We start from the raw sequence: 26,251 nt of genomic DNA, 5'->3' as shown, positions 1-26,251 counted from the left end.
TCCCTCTCACCCTGTGACTAGGTGAGAAGGATGGACCCCACCTTGCTACAGCCTCCTTTCAGGTTACTGTAGATGGTCACAGTGTCTCCCCTGAGCCTCCTTTCCTCCAGGCTGAACACCCCCAGCTCCCTCAGCCACTCCTCATTTGACTCGCTCTCTGGATCCTTCACCATCTCTCTTGCCCTTCTCTGGCCATGTTCCAGCACTTCAATTACTTTTTTGTGGAGAGGTGCCCAAAACTGAACACTATATACAGCTTTTGCTCTYCCCTGCAAACTACAAGTCCCTACTGCTACCCTTTTTAAGGGATGTATTCACACTTTTTAGGTTTGCTGCACTAAGATACATGTGAAGTGTCTTTAAAAAAATATTTTTAARAAAACCCCAGATTTTGGCAACTGAAAAATATACCTTTTTTAGGTATGGTTATATAACAGAGCTTTAAATGATATTGCTTTTGCTGTAATCATCCATGTTGTCACAATGCATGATGTATGATTTTCCTACTTGTGTGCCAGAAAGGGATTTTCATTGATGAGACCAAACATCTGACATAAAGAAACTTACTAGAATCCCTCTCCTGTCAGAACCCAGGGAAAGGTGAACCAGAGACATTGCAAGAACAAAACACAAAAAAGCAGGAAAAAAAGAATGTTTTTTGCTTAGTGTTGTAAGGCTTTCATAGCCCTTGTATTGAAAGATGTGTAATCTGGGATGCCTGTGTTTCACAGGAGCCCATAAGCACAAAGGTCAGTCTCTCCACAAAGGCTGCAACCTTCAYGCAGGCAAACTCTGACCTTCATCCTGGAAACCAGACTCTCTGGTGACAGTCATTTCCATAAGGCACTGCTGCAAAAGGTATAGACAGAGTTGTTCTTTTGCACAGAAGTACAAACCATGAACAAATAGCTTTCATAAGGATTATATTTACTCAGGAAAAAATAATCCACTCCTTGAAACACTTTATTAAGGCAACATGGAGCAGTTGGCTTTGATGACGTCTGTTGTAGAAACCCTCTTTCAAAAGTACTACGCATTGTTCTGTCTCAGCTTTTAGAGGACTGATCCAAGGGCTCTGTTTTACTGATGATTTATGTTGTTTGAGGCTGAAACTGTTTGTTTCATATCCTTTCTTGCTCTTCTCTCTTGGAATGGAGAGCCAACATATCCATAACAAACCCCCAGACCAATTTGAAAAAAGACATGCAATTCCTTGAGCACTAAATGGTCAGCTTCCCAAAAGAATCACAACAAATCCAAAGCTGGTGCATAAGCTCCAGGAAAGGAGAGGCTTCCTATCACAGAATGCAAGAGGGCACGTTGTCTGACACCAGCTATTTTAGTTCTAGGCTGTGCCTTTTTCCAAAGATGTGGATGCTGATGGCTGTGCAATCACTTCAGTGCAGCTAATGGAAGCTTGTAACAGATATAGGGAGCAGGAGTGTTGACAAGGACAAATGAAATCTGATTTCCAGACATGAGTCAGGCTTTCAAACTCTTAATGATTTGTCTAATTGCTAGCTGGTTTTAGTTTATGGAGAGTTAGAAGTACCAAATAAAAATCTTAACATAATACCAATAATAGTATGACTAGGTAAATAGGGAAGCCAGAAACCTGCAATGCTCCCACCTTCCCCACCCTAATTATCCGACCTGTTATTGAGCACCTATTCATATTTACCATGCCATTACTGTGATCATTTCACAAAAGAGTCAACGAGTCTGCTGCTTTACCTCCTGGCTCAAATCAATATATTCAGTCTTCATGCCACAATATCCTGATTATCCCAGCTGGTCTGTGCTCATGTTCATTCAGTGACCCTCAGTCTGTCCCCTACTCACCTTCTGCTTTATGTCACATTGTTTACAGGACTTTAAATACTGAATATTTTTGTTGACATGCTTAAGATCTGTAACACACCACATCACACCGGTTCATTAAATAACACATCATTGGATTCTGTTGGTATGGCTCTGATATTCTGCTAGAAAACAGTATTTTAATTATTTGCATTGTTCTTCAACTCATACATACTTTGGATTTCYTCTTCCTTGCTGGGAAGTCTTCAGATGCTTTCATAAACAATGTTACTATGGGGTTTTTTTCCAATTAACTCATTTTGTATATATTAGATGACCAGTAACTTGGGTTTCGCAGGAAAATCAACACATGAAAGTGGTTTTAATTTTGAGATAATAGGAGAAAGCAGATATTAAAACAAAAAAAACTAATGCAAAGAGGTCCATTTAAAATAAATTCACTTATATTAGATAGCTGTTCTTCCCTGAATCAAATGCAATTTTGCTCTGTCAGAGATATGGGGAAAAAAAAAGAATATATTCTTAACAAACTGGATCAGCAAATATTATCGTGCATAACCAAAAGAGAACTATACTACCCATTTTATCTCCATGAGCTTCCTCAAATTTAGATGCTTCAATTTCTTTTACTCTGAATTAACTCTGAACTTCCTCTCTGGGCACAATAGTAATGCCTAATCTTGTAAACTACTCAGCCCTAAGTTCAAATCAAATTTGTTTAGTTATAATTTAAAATTTAAAAAAAAGTATATAAWGTTCATTAGTATAGTGATTGCATAGTTGCTAAAATTAGTTTAGGACTCCATGTTTTATAATTAATAATTTTATCCTCTTGGCTAATAAACCAATTAAATTATAGTTCTACCTAAATTCAGAAAGCARAGGAATAAAAATGTTTACAGCAAAGTATATTCTAGACTAAAAGAGAAAAAAAATAAACTCTGGAACCTACCTCATATTCCCTGCCATAATAAGGAACAGGTTATAAATGTGAGAAAATATGAAGAGGAAGAGGATGGTGCTGAAGAACATCGTCATCCAAGACCCATGGTCTTCTCGAAACATTTTCAGACGGAGCAACTGACCTGTGGTATAAAAATTATGAGAAGGCAGTCGGAAAATGTATGTTTGCATCATAATAAAACCAAAATAAAATACTAAATTGTATTTCTTCCTATATCAAATTATTCCACTGTGTGTGAGGAGGGCAGATTCAGCATCATGCAGCCAGATACCCTTCTATAATTCAGCATGAACAGATATTCCTACAAAATTATAAATTACTTGAAATCCAAAGGGAAAAAAATATTGCAACAATAACTTACTAATAGCAGTATTTTTAAGAGATGACAAGAAAGACCACGGGCCATGAAATGCATTTCAAATGCTAAAAAGGTTACTGATTCATACATAATTTTCCTTKTTCATGCCTAAGACAGCTTTTCTTGTGTGAAGTATTTGAGGTATGTCCACTGACAAATATYATTTGCTTCCCTAATTTAATTTGGAAATCAAATTATGAGTCTGTGTAGAATCTTTTACTGTGTGTTTTTCTTAGACCAAATCACTTTAATCRTATGATGAATTATTATATTTTATTCTGCAGAGAATACCTTTATTCAAAGAATGGTGGTGTGACTTGTCACTTGAAAAGAAGCTCAGCTTACTCTCACCACTGATAGGTGAAACTTCTATGGTATTTTTGCCACAAACGTAGCCCTGGGCTAGYTGTCCTTCTCTGTCATCTCTTACCTTTAGAGAATTGTTTAGAGTATTGAAAACGTCGCCACCACAAGAGGTGGGAATCTGCTTTTGCAAGGATGAGAGTGCCACAGCAGAAGCCAAGACAGGGTAAGGAAGACAAGAGATAATTTTTCAGTAAAGTGAAGGACAGCACCCAACAAGAAGATAGTGCAGGCAGGTGCTAGAAGATGTCCGGATAGGGAGAATGGAAGCAATATGAGGAGCTGGACAGGAAGTATCAAGAGAAATGATGTGGCAGACTGAGATGTGAATGGGTCTGGGAAGGAGGCAGTTTCTGTGARCTGCTTGTGGAACTGCCAAGTCCCCTTCTGGCATTGATTAGGGCTGCACATAGAGGGAAGTTATAAAGTGAGAGAAATTAATACAAGATTTGAAGTGCTCATTCTGTCAATAATGGAAGACAGRAAGATCCCAGGACTGTGCTGCTGAAGATGGAGATGCAGGTTTGGGGAAGAAAGACTTTGGGAAGAGGATCTGGAGTTGTCATGGGCTATGGGCTGAAGAGGAAGGATGTGAGCTCTGGATTAAGCAGAGTTGGCAGATGAGAGTTCTCTGACAAAGCCAAGATTCTGGAATGGTGTGGGAACCGTGAGGCAGGAAAAGTAAAAGGTAGGCATGGGGGAGATGAATGAAGCTCCACAACGGGACAAGAGCAACACAGGTCCACAGACCAGCCCAGCAGTAGGGCAGTAACAAGGATTCTGGCAGTGAAGAAAAGTGAAGAAAGGGAAAGTGTAAACTCATTTATACGTGCCCCAAGCTCCTGCACTCTTCTACCCTTTTGCTGCTGGAAACAATGCCCCAGGCCTAGCTAGAATGAGGAGGTCCAATAAGTCTGTCCTCCCCTAAAGAAYAAGCAGAGGCTGCTATGGCAATAGCATATTATCCCGAGTTACAGAGAGGAGGGGCTTAATGATAAAAGATATTTCCCTTGCAATTTGATACCTGCTCTCTGAACAGCTGCCACTGCATAGGGAGTACTACCAACACCTTGGATTATAAACAATACTTGCAAAGTAGAGTTGTGATTTCAGGAGGTCCAGATTAATGGAGAAAAAAAACACTGCCTGGAATCTAGACTTCTGTAAAGCAGATAATTCTACCTTTTCCAAAACAGGTAAGCGAAAGAAATATTCCTTTCACCTGTACTCTCAAAGCAATGTTTTTCCCTTTTTAGTTATTACTGTTTAATACCTACAAATATGTATACATCTCATAGTCTTAAAAAAACTTTTTCATAAACACTGTCTTTTGTAGGCAAATTCTTCCACTTCAACTTTCCTTCTACCGTAGCTTATGTTTACCATATAGGACTTCATTAACTCTCAAGGAGGTTCATCAACGTAATTTTTAATGAAAGAAATAATACCTTCATCATAATACTGATATATAAAGAAGAAAGCAATTGGACATTAGCATAATCTACTTACTTAAATGCATACAAATATTACAGATATTACTTGTTGTTCTACCATACTGGTATGTATAACATGTTAAATGCAGTTGAACTAGAACATGATAAATGATCCACCTGACACTCATTGCTTTATACAGCCTTTCAAATCAATTCAGTTGAAATAAAAATGAAATGCATCAGATGATTACCTAACAGGTAAGCTGTTAAAGTAAAAATTGCAAATAATGCTTATTATTTTTATAACAAAACCCAGGACCCTTTATAATGCTTTTTTCGATAAAATGAGCTAAGAGGTTCCAGTTCTACTTTGAAAGCACACATAACAGAAATATTATGGGGTGTGAATGTCAGAAATTTGGAAAACCTATGTGGTATCTGGAATTTGTACCAGATTAAAATACAATTGCAWACAGTCAAACAAAGTTCTCAAGGTATTTCCAAAAAACAAAACAGTGCATGTACAATTAGGGCTTTTACTGTAAAGAATAGTGGAAAAAAAGCAAAAAAAAAAGCAAAAAACCCCAAAAAAACCCCAAAACTAGTAAGGAGTAAAGAGAGTAGTAAAGGAATAATATTACACAAAATAAACTTAACTTTTTTTTTTTTTTTACTTCAGGAAAAATTGGTTGCTTATGATGACCTTGTTAAAAATGTAAAATAAACTCTGACAGGTATGACAGAGAAGAACATGGTTCCTAGGATATATTTACACATACCAAATTATATACTTTAAAACCCCAAATAAATGTGCTTAGCCTAATGGACCTTTTTGAAATATAAATTAAATGCCATATGAATGACTGCCAGTGATAAACTGTGAATTAAAATTCAAAATTCAAGATTCTCTTATCGCAATGTTTCCTAGCTGCACCAGATGTTTCCTCAAAATGTAATTTTTTACTGAAAACAGGTTTTTTATCTGCTCCAAMTAAGGCTTTGGAGAGTACACCAGTGGTACTAGTGGAACACAGAGTAGTAGAGATTTCAAGATTTAGGGGTCTGCAACAAACCAGGGAGTAAGTTTGCTCATCATTTGAACCCTGCTTGACTTTCTGTAACAGCATGATGATGCTGCCAGGGATGACGACAGAAAGTTTGTAGATATTGTAAGAGTCACAGATCTAAGCTGGATTTTTTTCCAGTCCAAGAGAAGAGACAATTCAATAAACAGATACAAAAGAAAAAAAAAAGAGTCAAACAGATCACTTTTTTAAAAATGAAAGCTTGACTAGTATCTTTAGATCCACAGCCCATAAGATGGTTGCATTCATTAAACAGAAGCAGAAACAAGGGAAACATTAAATTCTTACCCATGAATTCGGCATGCTTTCTTGTCTTAATTATGACTGATGGAAACCATAAACTTCAACAATTTCCTGGGCATATTTGTAATATTCTAATGTCAAGTTCCTCATTGAATCAGAATTCTGGATGCCCCATCAAGGGATTGCTCTTTCTGCCCACTTAATGTTCAAGGTCATCTTCACCAATGGCTGAAACTGTTCAACTGAAAAATTAACCTCAATAAATGAGAAGTATTTTTTAACCTTGAAAGCCAATTCTACTTTCATCAAAGTTTTCCAAATCTGATTGTAGTCAGTACTGACAACTTGCACAATGTAATGCCATGGTGCTACTGTTTATTACACTCCAGTACAAATATGCATATGTGTGTTGGCTGGCTTTAAGGTTATATGGACTTGGAAGTGAATGTTCAGAAAAAGAAAATTTTCTTAAACTATAGATGCAAAATTTTGGGTTTGAACTGTGAAGACAACCTAGTCATATCCTGAAGCTCGAGTTATTCTGTTGGTGCTAAGACAGTAGACAGAAAACTTGCTATTGTCAGGTATAAAAAAAGGTCTCTTCTGAAAATTATTGCAGCAYTTATCTTCTGGACATCAGGGTAGCTCCAAGGGCCTCAGCATAGAGCAGGGTATGCTGCCTGTCTTCCCATATGGACTCAGACTGGGTCCTTGATTGTATAAATCCTAATGTWCTTTAAGATGGATTTCTTTAAATTCTCTAATGGAAGACCAGGAGGTCCTGGTATCGCACCAAGCCAGGGGTTCAAACCCCCTGTGTTCTCCTCTTGCTTATTCAGTTACCTCAGGAAAGGTTCTTTTTATGTCTGCACCTGTTCTCCTGTGTGTCACTCACTGTAAGACACTCCAATTACAAAGCCCACTGTTTCAAGAATCTAGTCTTATTGATGGTCTCTAAGCTCTACTAAAATACAAAGAATTAACAGGAGACAGCAAAAACATTTTAGAAAATTCAGATAGGAATCCCAGGAGAACWTGACATATGGGAAATGCCTACACAAACTGACATATTTTGTAATCCTCTCTGAGCTCCAAATGCACCTTACACAGCTGGGCAGCTCCATCCCCTCCAGCTACATAACTAACCTGATAGAGCTCAGCCCTGAGTGCAGCCCAGTAAACTGAAGGTGATGAAGGGCAAAGGGGTTTTATTTCATTCAGGTCTGTAACTGCCCTAACRCAGTTATGAAAGAGCACATCCTGACTTTCTCTGTCCAGCTCAGAGCAAAGCAGAGCAGTGGCACAACTGTTTGTCTCTCTCCATTTAGACCTACCTAATAACCCTTGTCCCGAGGCTTAGTGGGATCAGGAACCTGGCATTACAATTCCCTCATGCAGCTATGGCCATACTGTTTGTAGCTAGTTTAAGACTTATTTATACTGCCAACACAACTTGAAATCAAGTGTCTGGTGCCTTCATTTGTAAGTACTGAAAAGGAAGGCAGAGAGGTAGAAAATGCCATTTAATTCCAAGAACACACGAACTCTAGACAAAAGGATTTTAGAAAAATATAAATTTCCTACAYATATTCAAACCACTTTTAATTGAACATATCACAAGCAAATGCTAATTAACTATGTTTCACATTTTAAAGAGTTTACAGGGATATCTTATAAAGTTCAGCTAAAAAAATTATAGTTTGTGTAATTTCTTTATATTCACAAAGCCAGTGGAGAAGGAAAGCATAGCTGCCCTAGGTTGAAGTCCAGTCAAATAAGTCAATACTTCCAAAAATACATTTATAGAGCAAACACTCCCCAGCTGTGAAATACACTGTGAGTATAACAGATGGTTTTCTATCTATATTCATTTCCTGGAAAGTCATTTGACTGCCTTTGTTGCTGAGCTTCTAGAGAAACAACTTTCCTTCTTAATTTTGTTGAGTACAGTCTGAAACAGCTTTTTTTTTACACTCAGGTAACTGAGTGGACTATAAATTCGCAAAGCAGAATAATGCAATCTTTACTTAGCAGGTCCTCACTGCAGCTCTTGTTGGTTATATTTTGACCCATGTACATGAACATACCTTTGGAAAAGTCTTATTGTGCATGAAAGCAAAACACTACATTAGGAAAAAAACTACTATTACCAACTCAATGCTTGAAGACATTTCAAAATCTTCAATAACATTCCTAAAAGGTCATTTCTTGCACTGAGAGGGTGGCCTGCAGTGATGAAAATTTTATTTTGCCATCCTAGCAAGCACTGTAGTGGACTCTGCTYTATAAATGGCTATTTGGATGACCTTCATACAAAGCTTCTACTTGGACAGACCTCACAGTTTGGTACCTACTGTATCATTTGGAAATTTTCTAGAAACATAACAAACTGCAGCTGGTGACAGCTCACTCTGACAGAATATTCCAGCCTTTGATTTTATTAGGAGTAAAAAAAAAAATAATTGGAATTGAGCATAAGACTTCACAAGCATTAAAAATTCACTTTGAAAAATACACTGCAGATCTATATTCCACATATTCCACAGTGGGAATTTATACAAAGTAGGCCATAAACAGTTAAGACAAAAAGAATATTCTCTTACCCTACCATAAGCACAACGTTTTAATCTTGGGACAAATATTTACAGAAGAAAATCAAAAGAAAATGTCCAAAAGAAAGCATTTTGTCTAGCACTTTAAGTGGAAAAGTTTCTGTGGCCATCACTAAAAGCCAAATTTCATCCTGATTTGTTTTGATGCTGTTTTCCTGATCTCACAGCTCACTGCACAGCTGCCCACATTAAACTTGCCTCTAGGCCCCACATAGATACTCAAGGCAATCAAAGCAATGATGAAATGAGCATGGGCAGTTACTGTCCTTCTGTCACCTCCTCTGCTTTTTCCAAAGATAGATACAGACACAGTAGTGGCCAAGGCACACTTCTCACTTGAGGGTGCATGCTTTTGTTTCTGTCACCCATCATACACTATGGTAAATAGCAGAGAGGAAAGTATACAAAGCTTTGCATGTAAGTCGTACTTAGACTTTACATTTTTTTCAGATAGAGGAGAGAAGTTGTGCATTATACCATGTTCTGAATTCTTCTGCCAGTACACTGAATGTAACTTAAAATTTTTTAATTTTAAATTCAACATATCCAACTCAATTTTGTGTTGGTCTCTCTTTTCCCTTCAGGCATACTACATGGACAGATGATGAATGGTACATGCGTTATTTTCATTTGCAACAGAAATCCTAAGCTGGAGTGGTACTGCTATGTATTGTTTCTGGTTTGCCTTTTAACTTTATTAACAGGATTTCTAGGCAATATACTTGCACTACGACATTATGTTTACTGCATGAAGACATGGACTACCAATACCATATTTCTCTTTAACTTGGCACTGTGTGACTTTACTTGGACTCTCATGGCACCTTTTTCAGTATACTATAATATCCAGAAGTTCGCTGCCTATTTCAGTCAAGCATTTTATCAGACCATACGACTATTTTTTAGTATTAATATCTATGGAAGTGTGTATTTCCTGACATTCATCAGTTTTGACAGATACATAGGTGCTGTTCATCCAATCACTTCATTAACATGGTGGGACAAAGAGAAGGCTGTGTTCTGTACCATTGGGGTATGGATCTTCGTAGTGATCGCATCGGTGCCTGAGATCTACTACACAGTTGCAGCCAGAAGACAGCATGATATCATAAATCACCTGGATAGCACTGAAGAACCTTTACAATTTGCAGTGCCATTCACGCTCTCCAAAATCATATTGAGATTTCTAATTCCAGCCACAGTCATCTTCACGTGCTACATGTTGACTCTCAGAGCATTACTGCAACTCAGTAAACGTCAGCAAAGAAGGAACAGACTTGTGAGGCCTCTGTTACTGATTTCAGCTGCCATGATTGTATTTGCTGTTTCTTTCATACCTTTCCATGTTATGATGTTGGTGATACTAATTTACAGAATTAATTGTCAACCACCCTGTGGGAATATAAGCACATTAAGTGCCATTTACAAAGTCACAGAGATCATCTGCAGCATCAACAGTTGCCTCGACCCAATTATTTTTACAATAGCAAATAAAACATTCTATCAAAGAATTACAAGTATAAAATGTCATCCCAAATGCCAGTACTGCTGTTGTCCMATAGGAAGGGCAAGGGACATCACACTGTCCCTGAGAACAATGAMTTAAACACCAGTTTACAAAGACTTGCAACTCCAACTGCTCATCTGGCTTTGTGTCATCAGACCCATTCAATATTTGGTCTCCTATATTGTACAGATATCTCTGGAATAAGCAAGAATACACAGAAATGACAAGTAAAACTTAACATGAAAATAAACACTAGCAACTCCTAGCTCTACAGAATTGTCATTTTAAATATTATTGTCATACCTTAATTTATTGTGAAAYAATAATTCTGTCTGTATGTACATGCAACGTGGAATAAAAATGATGAAAAGTTCTAAGCAGCTCCTTTAATTCCGGGCCAGAAGAACACAGTAAGATTAAGAGCAGACATTGTTGAGAATCCTCCTTATAGTTTCTGTTAATTAATTTTTCATCTGTTTGTAAGTGCTGCTGTGACTCTGATTGTGCAATTAATAACTGTCATAATGCCTACAGCTGAAGTCCTTGAGCATTTGCAGAGAGGCTTTCTGCAACTACTTCATGTTAATGCTGCTTGCACCAGAGTTCCACTRAAAGTGCAACCTCATTAACCCAGGAAAATGCAGCACATTTCCAAAAACAAACAAACAAAYRAAAAATAAATACTAAGATAAAGTCCCTGAGGATAGTCAAAGCCACAGTGAATCTTCTCATGAAATAAACAAGCATTAGAGAGCTTTTCTCTAAGTCTGAGTCTTCTCCCAGACAGCAGGGGTTCTCCCAAACCCAAGGCAACTACAGCTGTTTTAGTGTTCTTCTTCAGGGGAGTCCATGTTCTGCCATGAACTCTGAACTCCGCAACAGGGAGAAGTGTGCACTGGAAAAACTCTGAAAAACAAAGGTGGCCAAGCTGCAAGAAGGGTAAGAGATGCCACTACACAGAAGTGCTTCTTCTCCTGTTCCTTTGGGGTCTCRGCATCACAGTTTTAGGACAGTCCAAGATAGACTACAAAGCATTTTAACTATCCGACCAGCACAATAGTCATCAGAACATCCACCTTCAAGAGTCATTAAATATATGATCTTTCATCACATTGTATGGGCCAAATAATCATGTTCTAGTAATCAGCCCCCTGCTGACCTGTTTTCTTGCCAAGTTCCACACATTACCTTGTTAATTATAAAAGCCCATGTATTGGGCACAGTGAGCACATTAACTTTACTTTCAGAAGTTACTGATGACTAACTTGTTTTTCATATACTTTGTACAGTGTCTTAATAATTTAATAGCCACAGTTTTAATATAATTTTTCCCTTGCATGTATTAGAAAATAATTTCATTCCACATGGGTATTGAATCTCTCTTGTTCTGTTTCAATTGTATTGACTACATGAACATGGATAAAATCTAAAACAATTTTCTTTGTCTGTAACTATGACAAAGAAAGATCCTGATCTTGATAATCTGAAACACTTTACAAGTGTCAGGATGTACTAGTACCCTCACAGAAGCCCACAGAAAAACTGCATGCCTATATGTATTCTTCTCATTCTAAGTACTGCTTCTTTCCTCTGATATTTCTTAATATTTCAATTTTTCTTATTTTAAAAGAAAAATAGTATTTTTAAAATGCAATTGTCTATTGGAAATGTGAGGTTATTAACATTGTTTTGGCTTCCTTAGGAGCAAGAGCTTTTTGACTTATGAATGGGCACCCACAGTCAATTAACTACTATAAGATGCATGTGCATCTCAGACTGACACAGAAATAAAGGCAATGCATTTAGTGAAACAGGTGATCCCAGCATGAAGAGGATGGACAAGGAGAGATTGGTGTGAAGCTCTGGGATAAATGAGTTTATTGCTCCCACCAGATTGCATTCAAGCTTGTAAACTGTAAGCTGTTTCTAAAATAAAACACTTGCCACTATAATCTTTTGATCTATCTTTAAAGGCACAGATACTCTGGGAAGCAGGAATTCTCAGCTTTTACCCAGGCTCTATTATGTGTCCATTTTCAGGAGAGAAAACAGTAGCTTAGATCAGAAACTTGTCTTAATTTCTTGAGATTTTTAATAGAAGAAGAGTTGTTTTCTAGTTCAGGTGGATAATTTTATTCTCACAGGGTAATCTCCACTATATAGAAGTTGTTACTATTACATATTAAGCAAATGTCATKAGAAAGATTTGTTGTTAAATAGTAAAAAAAACATTACACAGAAATTGTAAAAAACATTATCAAACTTGTTTCCTAAATTTGGAAAAAAAWTTATTTGCTTTCTCTTAGAAGTGCTGCCTTTACAAAACATATGAATGAATGAATGCTCTGCTCCAAAGTATCCAAAGTTGGAAAGAATAAAATCAAAAATTTTAATAAAAATTTGGATTGAAACCTCCAATGAGCTGAAGATAAATACAATAGTTTGCAGAGCTTCACAAAAAACTTTCCACAACTCATATGCAATGCCTTTTACTACCGCCATAAATGCAGGTTGTGGAGATTGTCGAGCAAAGTCCAGCATTCCTCTGCCTGCACTTCACAGTGTGAAAAGAAAAACTAAGGCAACAGTGGGGAAACACTTAAAAAATCAATGTGAGTCTGATGCAAGAAACGAACAAGACTAGGCAGAATTTTCATTCTGGACAGGTAATAAGAACACGAAACACAATTAATAAGGATGACATTTCTATTGTCACTGTGATTGAACTATGCAGTATCCTCAAATAGAAAGATGCAAAATGAGATGCTTTTTACTCTTTAGTCAGCATCACCCTACCAAAGAGCTGTGTGGTCCAGGGCACACAGGACGGATCTATGCCAGCGACTACGATCATGGGCCTGGGAGAGTATCAGGAGCACTTACTGTGCTGTGCCAATGACCAGGGAAGGACTGGGGAAGCAAACAGACAGGGATCTGTTTTTGCAGGAGTTAATCCAGACCTCAGCCAACCCAGAAGATAAAAATTACTATCAAATAGTATATATCTAACCTGTTTTCCTTTTATGAGAGGATCACATGTTTGGTGGATGAGGGAAATGCTATGGCTGTTCTTTACTTTGTAAAGCCTTTGACACTGCTTCCCACAGAATAATCCTGGAGAAACTGGCTGTCATGATTTGGACTAGTGTCCAGCTTGCTGGGTAAAAACCGTCTGGATGGCCAGACCCAGAGAGTGATGGTGAATGGAGTTACATCCAGCTGGCAGCTGGTCACKGTTGGTGATCCCCAGGGCTCAGTGTTGGGGCCAGCCCAGTTTAATGTCTTCATTGATGATCTTRGATAAGGGGATCCAGTGCATCCTCAGTCAGTTTGTGGATGACACCAAGCTGGGTGGGAGTGTTGATCTGCTGGAGGGTAGGAAGGTTCTTCAGAGGGATCTGGACAGTCTGGATCAGTTGGTCAAGGCCAAGACTCAACAAGGCAAAGTGCTTGGTCATGCACTTGGGTCACAACAACCACATGCAGTGCTACAARCTGCRGGAAGAATGGTTGGAAAGATGTTCACAGGAAAAGGACCTGGGGGTGYTGATTGACAGTGGCTGAACATGAGCCAGGGTGTGCCCAGGTGACCAAGAAGGACAATGGCATCCTGGCCTGTATCAGCAGAAGTGTGGCCAACAGGACCAGGGCAGGGATTGTCCCTCCATACTCAGCACCGGTAAAACTACCTTAAATGCTGTGTTCAGTTCTGGGCCCTCAGTACAAGAAGGACTCTGAGGTGCTGGAGCATATCCAGAGAAGGGAGCTGGTGTCACCAGAGTTGGTGAAGGGTCTGGAGCACAAGTACTATGAGAAGCAGCTGAGGGAGCTGGGGRTGTTTATCCTGGAGAAAATGAGGCTCTGGGAAAACCTTATCACTCTCTAAAATTCCCTGACAGGAGGTGGTAGTGAAGGCAGGGTCAGCCTCTTTTCCCAGGTAACAAGGGACAGGACAAAAGGAAATGGCCCCAAGTTGAACCAGGCATGGTTTAGATTGCATATTAGGAAAAATTTATTCACAAAAATGTTGTTGAGCACTGGAACAGGCTGCCCAGGGAAGTGGCTGAGTCATCATTCCCAAAGGTATTTAAAAGACAAGTCCACTCAAGGACATCATTTTATGGTGGACTTGGCAGTGCTGCGTTAACGGTTGAACTTGATCTTAAAAGTCTTTCCCAAACTAAATGGTTCTGTGACTTTATCTGATTTCTGTTGTGCATCCTCTGATCCTCCCTACCCCCTTCCCTCCCCAAATATACCCTTTTGTAGGACTGAGTAAGGTGGGTATCCCAGCTCCTCAGGTCACTGTTCTGGGCTCACCTGCAGAACAGGGACAAACTGTTTGGACTCTGAGATAAAATCAATTTTTCTGCATTGCTCCTTTTTTTGTCCCACTTCCAGAAAAATATGGAATAAACTGTGTTATATAAGCAAATCCTTGCTTCCMTGTCTGTTTTCCCCCATTGTCTGTGTTCACATAATTCCATAAAGCTCATTAATTAGCTATCAATAAAGCCATCTATAACAAAGGTCCCAAGATGCTCACACATGTAAGAGAAAAAGGGGAAGAAAAAGAGAAGAAACAACCTGATGCTTCTAGAAAGGTAATCTCAACCAACCCTGAATAATGAAGAACAGAAGAGACAAAAGCAGATGAGGGTATTGCTACAAAACACATCCATGCCACGGTGCCTCTGCTGTCTTTTCTCCCAGCCTGGACATCTCACACCAAATGCCTTTATCCTGTGCTGAGCCTTTAAAAAACCATCTTCAGGACACAATACTCTTGAAAAAATCCTTCCCTCTCTTACCCTCAGCTACTCCTGTTTCTCATGATACTCAGCTGTGTCTAGTAGCTGACAAGGGTTCTAGACATTTCTTTTCCTATTTATAAGTGATTATATAATCAATTAAACACATTTTTAAAGCATTTTTGTTCAACTAGGCTGATCTAATGTTAATGTCCTGATTGAAATAAAAGGCTTTCTGCAAAATAAGAGTGAAATGGCACAAGACATCTGTTCATATTTACTTGGTCATATTTTTACTTGGAAATACGTGCTCCTAAAATGTTTTATTATAATATTACCCAGATAGAATGACACAAACAAATAAGATTAAATGTTTATTCCATTTTGCTACAGTAAGTGAACAGTAAACTAAGCAGCTAAGAGCCAAAGTCAACATCTTCTACTACGGCAAGTATGTTGGCATATTGGTTTCTCTTTGTTTGGATTAAAACTGAGGACATGGTATCCAGTTGAATACCTAACTCTTATGAGTTTGAACACATTATTGTATACTGTAATAATGTATTAGCCTACAAAACTGACTGCAAGGTCTAGGTAACCTTTGTGTACTTTACCTAGRTATTCTAACGTCTTCATAATGCATTCAATGAACACAAGATAGACCATGGCATAAAAGATTTGACCTTTTATGTATGTGCTCACCTGTTGCCAGAGAAACAACTTTCTCATTTGCTATTGTAAACTCAGCATTTTTTTGTACATAAAAWTTGTTAAACCAAAAGTTTTTAAGTTGAAGACAAATTTTGCTACAAATTTCCCGAATTGCTAAGGAAAGCAATCTTTATATTCTTTATTTGTCTTTAYAATACTTTCATCTCACAGAGAACCTACCTGAACTATTAGCTTGCTAAGACAGAAGTTACCTTTTTTTTAAAATAAAAATGTTCAGATGTTGCTGGTTGGTTTTCTCTTCAATATACATAAATGAATGTATATTTTGTCATGTCTCGGAATCATCTCACTTAGCGAAAAACTGTAACAAACAATACTATAATGCTATTAAAAAACTTCACCACTGTACATGCTTTCATCTGTGAAAGCCAAATCTCTTTAGGCAGAATGAAAAAATATGCCTAGGCTGATTCTACAGCTGCAGGAACCACAGCAGGGGCAGGTGAATGGCTATCCACCATCTGCCTTGTAAAGAAATGTAGCTTCTCTGCTCCTGCCTTCAGAGAACATCCAAGAACTCTGAGCAGCCAAGTCTCCCTGTSCTCTGCTTGGAGCCTGCAATCACAGATGATGGGATGTGCTGGCCTCATGCAGGGACCTATCAAATCTACAGCCCTTCCAAGTTCTCTTTTCAGGACTTTTCCCAACTTGGCACGTACCAACTCGGTCCCTTCCACTTCACATGACTCAGCACGGATGGGGCTTCCTCCAGCTGGGAAAGGTGAACCTTAGTCAGGGAGCACTGCAGTTCTCAGCTTTTGCAGTCTAAGGAAAAATGCAGCCTAATGTCACAAAGGTGACAGTCAAGGTCTCAGCTACTGACCCAGCTAGAAAACTGATGTCCTCGCACAGAATATTGCATGCTAAGGCAATGGGAACCTAAGACCTCCTGTTTCCCATCAGGGCAGCCAACACTGATGTCTGCAGCCAGATGTCTTTCCTCTGGGCTTCCTGTGCAGTCTGTCCTACCTGATTTTGGTAGTCTCAAGGACCTGATATGAACTAGACACCGCAGGTGAGCGCACACAGGTCACAGGCATAGCACTCTGCCTTCTTTACAGAAAGAATGCCATTTTAGAAATGTCACACAGCCTTTAAAGACTGGGTATTCATCTTTTAATACCAAAACAAGAACAGGAGGATGGACTTTTGCTGCTGCAAGGAAAGAGCTGACATTTTATTTTCTTACTGGTTTACCCAAAGGCAGCCAAGAGCAGTGTGGTGGCAGTCAGTGCCATCTGCCACAACAAACATTGCAGGGGATCCCTGAAGGCACCACATCTCTTCTTTACATTAATGTCACTACTGTTACCTAGAAGCAATACTTCAGGCTGCTGATTTGGAAGAGTTGTAAAATGTAGATAATGTGGGAAGATTTAAAGTTATGCCAGAATTACTGTGTAGGCAGATTTAATTCTGAATTTTTCTGCGTCACTCAAATTCCACTATAGAGATTTAGCATACAATTTTAGACTTTACTATTACTGATGTTATTATTCAGTTTTAGACAATCATGCTGATGCAGATAAAAGGAAATCTGTAAAAATAGATATTGATTTCCTGTAATGTTTTAGATCATTTTTTAGTGGGGAAGTAACTGAAAACCCTGCATTAGCAATGGAAAGTGCTAACCCATTTGTTCCTGAGGTGTAGATTTTTTTAATTCTATGTGACTCTATCCCAGGACACAAAATTAATATGAAAAAATAATTCTTTCTTTAAATGGCCTTGCTGCCTAACAAAAGAAAAGTTGGTTAAAGGGCATTGAAGTATTAATTATATTTTCACACTCTTTATTCTTTTAGAAGTTTTAGCATTTTTAAGAAACGTCGGTTTTTTTAACTGCCAGAGCTATAAAAGTAATTTCACTATACTCTTGATTTTTTTTAATTATAGAGCTACAATGCTTTATCACAATATATGTCATGCCTCAAGAAAWGACATTTTCCTTCTTTAAATTCTTTGGAATCCAAGYTTTGTAGTAGATAAAAGAAACATARCACTATTTWTAGCCTGTATAATGCTGATGCTGAACTCTGAAGGGCAGTGCTGAAATCTCTGTTCTTCAATACCAGTTTAATGATACTCTGCAACAACTTGTCAAAATATTCAGGGTTTTTTTTTACTGTTTGTTCTTTTCTCCTGAACCCAATCCACAAACTTATTTTTAATAGTAAATAGATTTGCTTACAAAATGTCTACTACATAGCCCTTTAAAATAAACAATTATAGAGATTTTGAGCCAGAAAACAAAGCAGATTAAGCATGGGGCTTACATTTTGTGTTCAATAAATATTTGCATTCTGCTGTCTCTTATGGAGACTGTGACTAGTTTTTACAGTGGGCAAACAAAGACCCCAGGGGTTGCTAAGCATGTCTGTGTTACCAGTGCAAAACACAAGTGGAAAATTGGTTTTGTGGGACCAAGAGGAAGCACACTGCAGTGACAAAAAAGACACTCTCTAGCCCACAGTGGAGTACAGAGGTATGCAYGCAGACTTGAGCCTTTCCAGACTTGGTGAAAACAGTTGTTTCATAAGCTCTGTRCTTCTCAACTGGCATCTGCATATGTATCCAGATCAACAATTGTCTGAGCACCACAGAGGGACACAATCAGTTAATGCGTCCTCTGCCAGAACTAGCGTGTGCTGCAAGCTGCACAGACCTTATACAGGGAAGCTGATGATCATTCTGCCAGACTTGAACCAGCCTTAAGGTTAGGCAGTTGTAATTCTAACAAGTGACTGTGTAGCACTTGCAATATTTTGCAGAATATTGTCCCTGTGGTTACAGAAGTGGCTGACAACCCCAAAACGCCATTAACTTTGCTGCAGGTTCCTAGTTGTCTTACCACCCCTTTGCCTTCCTTGCATGGGATAGAGAATGCCAAATTATCATCGATTCCAACAAACCTATTTTATAATGGCACCACCAAAATAAATGATACAAAATAAGCTTTCATGGGTTAAAATGTTTGCAAGACTCATTTCATCTTTTGGCTGAAGTTTCCAAATGCTGAAAAATTTCTTCAGAAAAAAAAAGGTCAAGTTCTCTACTTTGATAACTCAGAAATATATTAATAATGTTTATAGAGTCAGAAAGTGAATAGTTATATCTTTTTTAATCACCTGAAAATCTGAGTTTTTGTACTTGACATTTTTTCACACAAATGCAAATTTCAGAGAAATGTCATGAAAATCTAAGCATGAATGTGTTTCATACATTTATCTTCCACTAGTTCACAAATATCCTGCAATGACATAATATTAAGCATTGCTTATTAATCTTAATTTGCCTTTCTAGAAATAGCACATCATTCTTCTGTATTATGTACACTATACAATCATGTCCTAAAAGGATTATCTACTACAYACAAATTGAAAAAGACCACAGACTAGACTACACCTTCATAACCACTATATTTAGTAGTGACTCAGGAAAAAATGAATTTTAAATAATTCGATACTATGTTATTTGCAAATGTAACCAGAACAAATCCTACACTGAAAAATATATATTTACTAGAAACACTCTGGCTGGAGAAACTGTGGCAATAATCAGTGAAACTGAACAGAGTAACATTTCCATAGCAAATTTATTTTAGAGCTGGTGTATAATGAACACAAATTTTCATTACTAAGAAAGCCAGACGGTGGGTAGGTTACAAGTAGAACATATTTTTTGTATTTACTATTTCACAATATTGGTATAAAAAGTTAGTAAACTAGTAGGTTGGCAGGGAGGAGGGGAGGAGCAGGAAATAACATAATTGAAAAATTGTTTAACTTTTTTCTGCTATATGCTTCCTCTACTCAGACTTGTTTTTTCCTTTTGTTTTTAAATGAATAATCAATATAATCATAAAAATAGTGTACAAAAATATGCATCGCTATTCTTTATCCAGGATATTTACCTCTCCTTATTTTAGAGAACAGTTTAACTAGCTGCCATGATCACTCGAGACCACTAGAAGGTGCTCCTCTGTTGAAAGATAATTATTTCTATCTGAATTGCTGTTAAAAGCTCATTTTCCCCCAATAACGTGGTTCTGGTCAGTTGTTTACACGGAGTGTAATTGCAGCAGCAAYCCCTGCTATAAAACAGCTGGAGCTCGTCTGCTATAATCGTTATCACAGCATGAAAATGACAGATCTGTTATCACTCATTTTCTGATAAATCAAAATCCCATCTGAGCAGGACTCACTCCAGTCRGTTTTGTTGGAAGGTGAGGCATGGAAATTGTGGTGGAGCTAATAAACCAGACGTTGTGTAATGTTAGGAATCACAGAATCAGAGCATCAGGCTGTTTTATGATAACTGACTCCAATCATGCACCTAACACCACCAAACTCATTCCTAGAGTAAATCGAAGCAGAAGGCATCCCTATTGAGACATCTGCACACTTGTCTGAAGGCAGAAGGAGAGTCCAACATAAAACACCAAAACCAAACAACCAAAACTAAGGTAACCATTCAAACACAAGCRTATGATCTACACCAATTCCACACCAACAATATTGGGATATCAAATTCTATCTAGAAAAACAAGGATCCAAAATCCATATTTTATACACAATCTTACATGAGCCTCAATCAAGTTCTGATTTCATTTGATACCCAGAGTTGAATTCTGATAACATCAGGGTACACAGACGGCCTTGGCCAGCTCTTTGCATGTGCAATGTAGCCCTCACCTCTGCAGAGACCTCTGCACCTGCTCTGGCTCTAGCAAGGCAATCAGAAACATAGTCTCAAGAGAAATTTGCTTTTCATCTGCAGCSTAAGAGATCAAAATCTGTAGACATCCCCAACAGAGCAGCACTCCTGTTTTTGTCTCTGAATTTAGACAAACCATACAGAAGTGACTTCTAATGTAGATAAAAATTGCTCCACCTTTGGCTGCCAMAGAGACAAGGCTCATGGAATATAAGCCCCAAACCACTTCAAAGTTATCTCAGCTGGTACCTATCARGGATAACATGAAGCAAAGAGGCATGGAGAAAACAGTTTGCAAAGACTTTTTCACTTGTTGTATGAAAGTGGCACGAAATTGAATGTTGTGCTAAGCCCTGAATTCCCCAAGTCAGGTGCTCCACTGAAGTTCCACATAAAATACTCAGTTTTAGTTCCTCCTTCCTTTTCTATACCTCTAGCACATTACACTGTCAGGTGTGAATCAWGATCCATATTTTTTGTCACTTACATCTATGAGCAAAGATTACCAAAAGGGCTRGAAGATTCGTTGGGTTCTGTTAACTAAAACTGTGGTCTCTCAATTTTTAAATCTTCTACTCAAGTTAGCTAAAATTAAGTATTGTTGCTGCTTTGACTCCCTGGGAATGTTTTTCCTGATCTTGCCTCATCTGTTTACTCCCTCACTGCCCTAATTATTTTTTTCATTATTTGTTTAGCACATTTGACTTTACCTGAATCTTGTACAGATTTAGTTTCTTTGCTCTATTATTAAATGAAAGTGTGCTTCCTAGTAGACAGACATTGCATCAGTGTCCCAGAAATAGAAAACATTATTTAGCATGTGCATAAGTGAGCCTAAAAAGCCCTAAGCAGCTGGCCACTTTGAAAGATGATACTCCAGTGCTGCAGGTAAAAGATGAATTCAAGAATCTGCTGCTACCTCTGCTCGGACTCCAGTCTGCTCCTGGGAGACCCCTTTGCAATATGAAGGCATCAGGGAAAGTGTGAATTCTCAAAGCAGGGAAGTCTCTGCTGCTCCTGCCATCCTGTGGCAAGAGTTACTCAATGGGAAAAGGGGCTCTGTCCCTTCTGAGAAAACCAGAATATGAAGAAAGTAGGAAATTCTGYTTTCCAGCATCTGAAATTAGGACATGTGTCTCATATGTCTCAGCAATCACATTTAGAAATCCTGCATTTCTGCCCTACCTTTGTCACAGRGAATAAATACCGATCCCTCCTCCTTGAAAGTCATTCTGGTTAGTAAGTACATTTACAAATTCTTTTTACTTTTGCTATATGTAAAACACCAATAAGAAATGCATGAACCACACTTACTATTTGCTAAATAGTTCTTAAATCCTGAGAATGTATTCAAAGTTTTTTTAAGGCCCAGAATGTTGGGGTTTTTTTTTTTTTTTTTTTTTTTTTTTTTTTTTTTTTTTTTAATTCTGGAATTAAAAAAAAATTTAAACAATTTAAAAGATTTTTTTTAATTTATAAGGTGCACAGGCTGGGTAGTGCACAGGCTGTATTCTGCTTGGGGTGCCAGCAGAATTACACAAAGAGATTTGGTTTGTACATCAAGGACCTTCATGCCACTCTGACAGCCTAAGGGGACCTTCAAAAGGACATARCACGGAAATCATGTTCTCTTTGGGCCTCTCCAGCAAGCACACAGCAAGGTGATGTTCCATACTAGTATYCTCTTTATCCCCTCCTTGTATGGGATAAGGACACACAAAATTTGCTCCTGCACTAGGTTGCACCTGCGCTATGCCCATCAGGCTGCATCTACTAAGAATAAGCTCACTTCTATTCCTGGAAATGGGGGAATGAAGACATATCATTCCTGTAAGTGGCAGGCATCATTCCAAAATCACTCCCTGCTTCAAATGGAAATAAAAATCTGAAAGTCATGTAAAAAAGATCAAAAGACATATTTGACACATCAATATGAAGTAGCAATGAACTTATTTTTAGTTTTCAGTCACTGGATGCTAAATATTATCTAGAGCTTTCCCATTATGGAAAATCTGACACATGCAGCTCTTCTTGCAGTCTCATGCTACTGCTTGGGGAGGGGGATATGCACCTCCAGTAGAATCAAAGCCTTCACTGAAGAGAGAATAATCTTTTTGTAGCTACTGCCTCTATCTCKCCAATTAAATTCTATAATTTACTACCCAAAGTCTGATTCCACAGCTAAGGCTAAGTGCACACAACAGCAGTCTTCTCATTGAGTGTGAAAAGAGGAAGCAGTGAGATGTTATGGCTCTTCTAAAAATAAAAGAGTAAGAGAAAAAATTAGGAGGTCACTTGCATGCATTTCATTTATATTTGAAATGTCACTTGTGGTCTCCCTCATGAACGATGTAAAGTTTAAAATAAACTGATATCTTAATTACTGTCAGCTTGCCAGAGCTGGAATCTGATGAGCCTGCAACTCATTCAGTGGCTGGCTGAGAGCTTCATCTTTTTATGTTGCCTTTTCCTCTTTTTTTTTTTTTTTTTTTTTTTTTTTTTTTTTTTTTTTTTTTTTTTTTTTTTTTTTTTTTTTTTTTTTTTTGAGGATTCTGGCTCTCAGAAATGCTTGCTCACAGTCATTTGTGTATTATTATTAGCAAATTGTTAGACTAGCCCCTTGGCACACATTTTGTAGGACCAAAATAATTTTATTGTATTGCTTCAACATTTTACTGGAACAAAAGAGGTGAATTTACTGTGAGGCAATCACAGCAGACCTTGAATACCTTCAACAGTATCAACATGGTCATTGTTATTGAAATACTGAACAGGCTCTTGAAGACAGTATTTTTTACCAGCTGTCACATTAGCTGTTTTCTTTTAGGCTGAAGTCATCAATGGAAAAGAAAGAGCAGGAACAAAGTTGCTGGGTATTTCGTGACAGTCTTTACTGTAATGCAAGACACAGAGCTGACAACAGAAAAAAATATTCTCTATCAATCAGGTCAGAATTTTATGCAAGTATTGCCATACACACATCACTTGTTTCTACAGATGGTGGCACAACTRTTCCTATCACTACTATCAAACAAGAATGGGAAACAATCTGGCTGAAAAATAACCATGCAATAATCTTACCAAATCCATGGGAAGCTTCTTTTGCAAAACAAATCCCATTTGGTTCCTTAACTATTTCACAAGCACCACTGTGAAAGTGATATGTCAACACTAGCAACAATACCATTGCCCAGATTTTATACTGACACGACCCCTAATATAGAGGATACTAATTAATCAGATTTCTAATAGTGTATTAATTTATCCTATTACCTGTCTAATATTAACTTTTCCTAAGTAGTGCATCTACTTGTGCACCTACATTGTGACTAAATGCCAGTCTGCATAATTTCCTCTTGCAATCTTCATTCAGTTGATTCACCCTTCAGTTGATAYGCCCTTTAAGTTTCAGCATAAAGCAGACACTGAAGAGTCTTCTGTTAAGAGGTTTGCAAGATCTTTTAGAGCCTTCCAGATAAGGCATTTCATAAAAAGAGTAATGTTTTCAGACAACATATCCTCAGTGGGTGTTTTGTTTGAAACCATCTATCATGAAATTGCTCCCAGCATGGCACCACTGTCCATTAAAAAATCTGCAACATTAATGTGTTCCCACAGTTCAGTGCAATTCCTATAATAAGTGCTTTATTTATTTACCCCAGTGCCTATGAAGCTCAGATTATCATTTAGTTTTAAACAAACTGCATACTGTGAAACATACTGTTAAACAAACTGCATACGTCTGTAAGCGAGAAACCCATTAAATTCAACATTTACTCAACAGCTCTAATTTACTTGCTGTATTATGATTCCTCCATTTTATAAGTACATATTTAGTTCTACAAATCTTGTTTTCTGTAATTTTTATAACACATTAAGTATTTCATTTTCGCCCACATCATTTAGAAAGGAACTTGCAAGTATAAATCTAAGCACAATCACTGGCAACTGAATAAATACAGTTCCTGAAATCAGGCTTTTAACCAGATTTTAAAGCATCTTTATAAACACTTAGAATCAGAAAAACAGGCAGGCAGAAAGATACATGTTTTGCAGAAAGTTTTTAAATTAATTTAAAAATTAATGTATCTAATACACAGCATAAGCTACGCATTAGCACACATAAAATCAAATCAAAATGCTGAACTGAAAAAATTAAGATATCATTTTTCCCTAGTATACTGCCCATTTATGCATACAGTCTATTCAAATTGAAGACTGTTTTAAATTTACATGACAAATCATGTTTATCTATATTGTTGAAAAATGCACAGCCTGAACTTTGGGCCCAAAAACCTCCCACCAAACTCAGACTTTAGGTCTGAAGTTGTAGTGCAGAACTGCAACTGTGTGTATGCTGAGGATATGCCAATTTAAACATACACTTTCAACACCTCAAACACTGTGCTGTTTTCCACACAGTGCCACAGAACACTATGAAGAATCGGCAAAATCTTATTTAGGAATTTCTTTTAAGGCATTTTTTGAATGTATAGTATCATCAAATGGTTYTGTTTGTAAGCTCTCTCTGGTTTTAACAAAGCAGAAAATTAATCAAGAAATCTCTAAGTGAGCATAAAGAAATTACCACTTTTCCTTATCTCAAGTAATTCTCTYATACAGGAAAAAAAAAAGAAAACCCAAACCCAAAGATATGGGTATATATCTTCCTTTTCATTTCCCCAAACTTGCATCATTCATCTACAACATTTAATTTTCTATTGCAAAATAAAAATCACAGCAGAACACAATACCTACCAAACAGAAGATATGCTCAGTGATGAATCAAAATAATACAGAGGACAACAACTAGAAGACAATGTTAAAATTCTACTTTTTCTGACCACTGTGACATGAAGATACAAAGAATGTACTAGATAAGGGCTATTTTCCATGGAAATATTTATCATGAGAGACATTTATCAAATGTAGTCAGCTATTTCTTGAATAAAGAACGAGAAGTAATTGTTTTCTAATCTTGTTTTAAGTCATGAGCAGAGTCTTGAAGGATTCCCTGAAGTGATGCTGTTCAAAGACTGCAACAACTATTATCAACAGAAAACATTCCACTATGTCCTCCAGTTGAGATCTCTAATTCTCATCAGTACAGTTTACCTCTTTACCTCTTTATCTCTCTGTACAGACTGATAAAGCCTAAATAAGGTTTCCAGCACCTTCTCCTTCTACATACAGACCATAAGATGCTTGAACTTATTTCTTTTATTAAGTCCATGACAGTCATGGCTATCAGACAGTGGCTGTCACAGACGGTAAACTGTATTATGACACAGTCCTAGCCAGACTATTTTTCTAGTTCCTATGCAAATTCAGCAGCAAGAAATACAGAAGACAAGRGACAAAAGACCAAAAAGGGCATAGGGAAAGAAAATCCTTTCTTTTCCTCTTCATTTAAAGTGAGATGTGCAGACTATTCCTTTTCATTTTCAATTTGCAGCCTCCACTGTGAGCCAAGATCTGAGAGAGGGCGATTGACTGGTGCTATTTGGTTTCCTGACTGCAGGAAGTTATACACAGGCCACAAGAAACAACCAGGCATACTTTCCTCCACAAACAGAGTTTAGCAGGGAAAAAAAACACCAAAAATTAATAAGGATTTAAAATCAGAGTGGTGCCAAAGCAATTATACATTTAAAAAAAAAAAAAAA

General features: G+C 37.6%; 1 protein-coding gene across 1 annotated transcript in view; it reads right to left on the bottom strand.

The window, feature by feature from the left end:
* Positions 1-26,251, bottom strand: part of TMEM117 (transmembrane protein 117) — a 195,868-nt gene that overhangs the window by 151,727 nt on the left and 17,890 nt on the right. Inside the window, exon 4 of the mRNA XM_057366156.1 lies at positions 2,774-2,906. Within this exon, the coding sequence (XP_057222139.1) occupies positions 2,774-2,906 (133 nt within the window). The remainder of the gene's footprint in view (positions 1-2,773; positions 2,907-26,251) is intronic.

This window comes from Malurus melanocephalus, unplaced genomic scaffold, assembly GCF_030028575.1.
Source record: "Malurus melanocephalus ecotype Western Australia unplaced genomic scaffold, MMel_1.1 scaffold_60, whole genome shotgun sequence".
In the NCBI taxonomy this organism is placed as follows: domain Eukaryota; kingdom Metazoa; phylum Chordata; class Aves; order Passeriformes; family Maluridae; genus Malurus; species Malurus melanocephalus.
The sequence above is the reverse complement of the archived record's forward strand: the minus strand, read 5'-3'. Positions and strand labels throughout refer to the sequence as shown.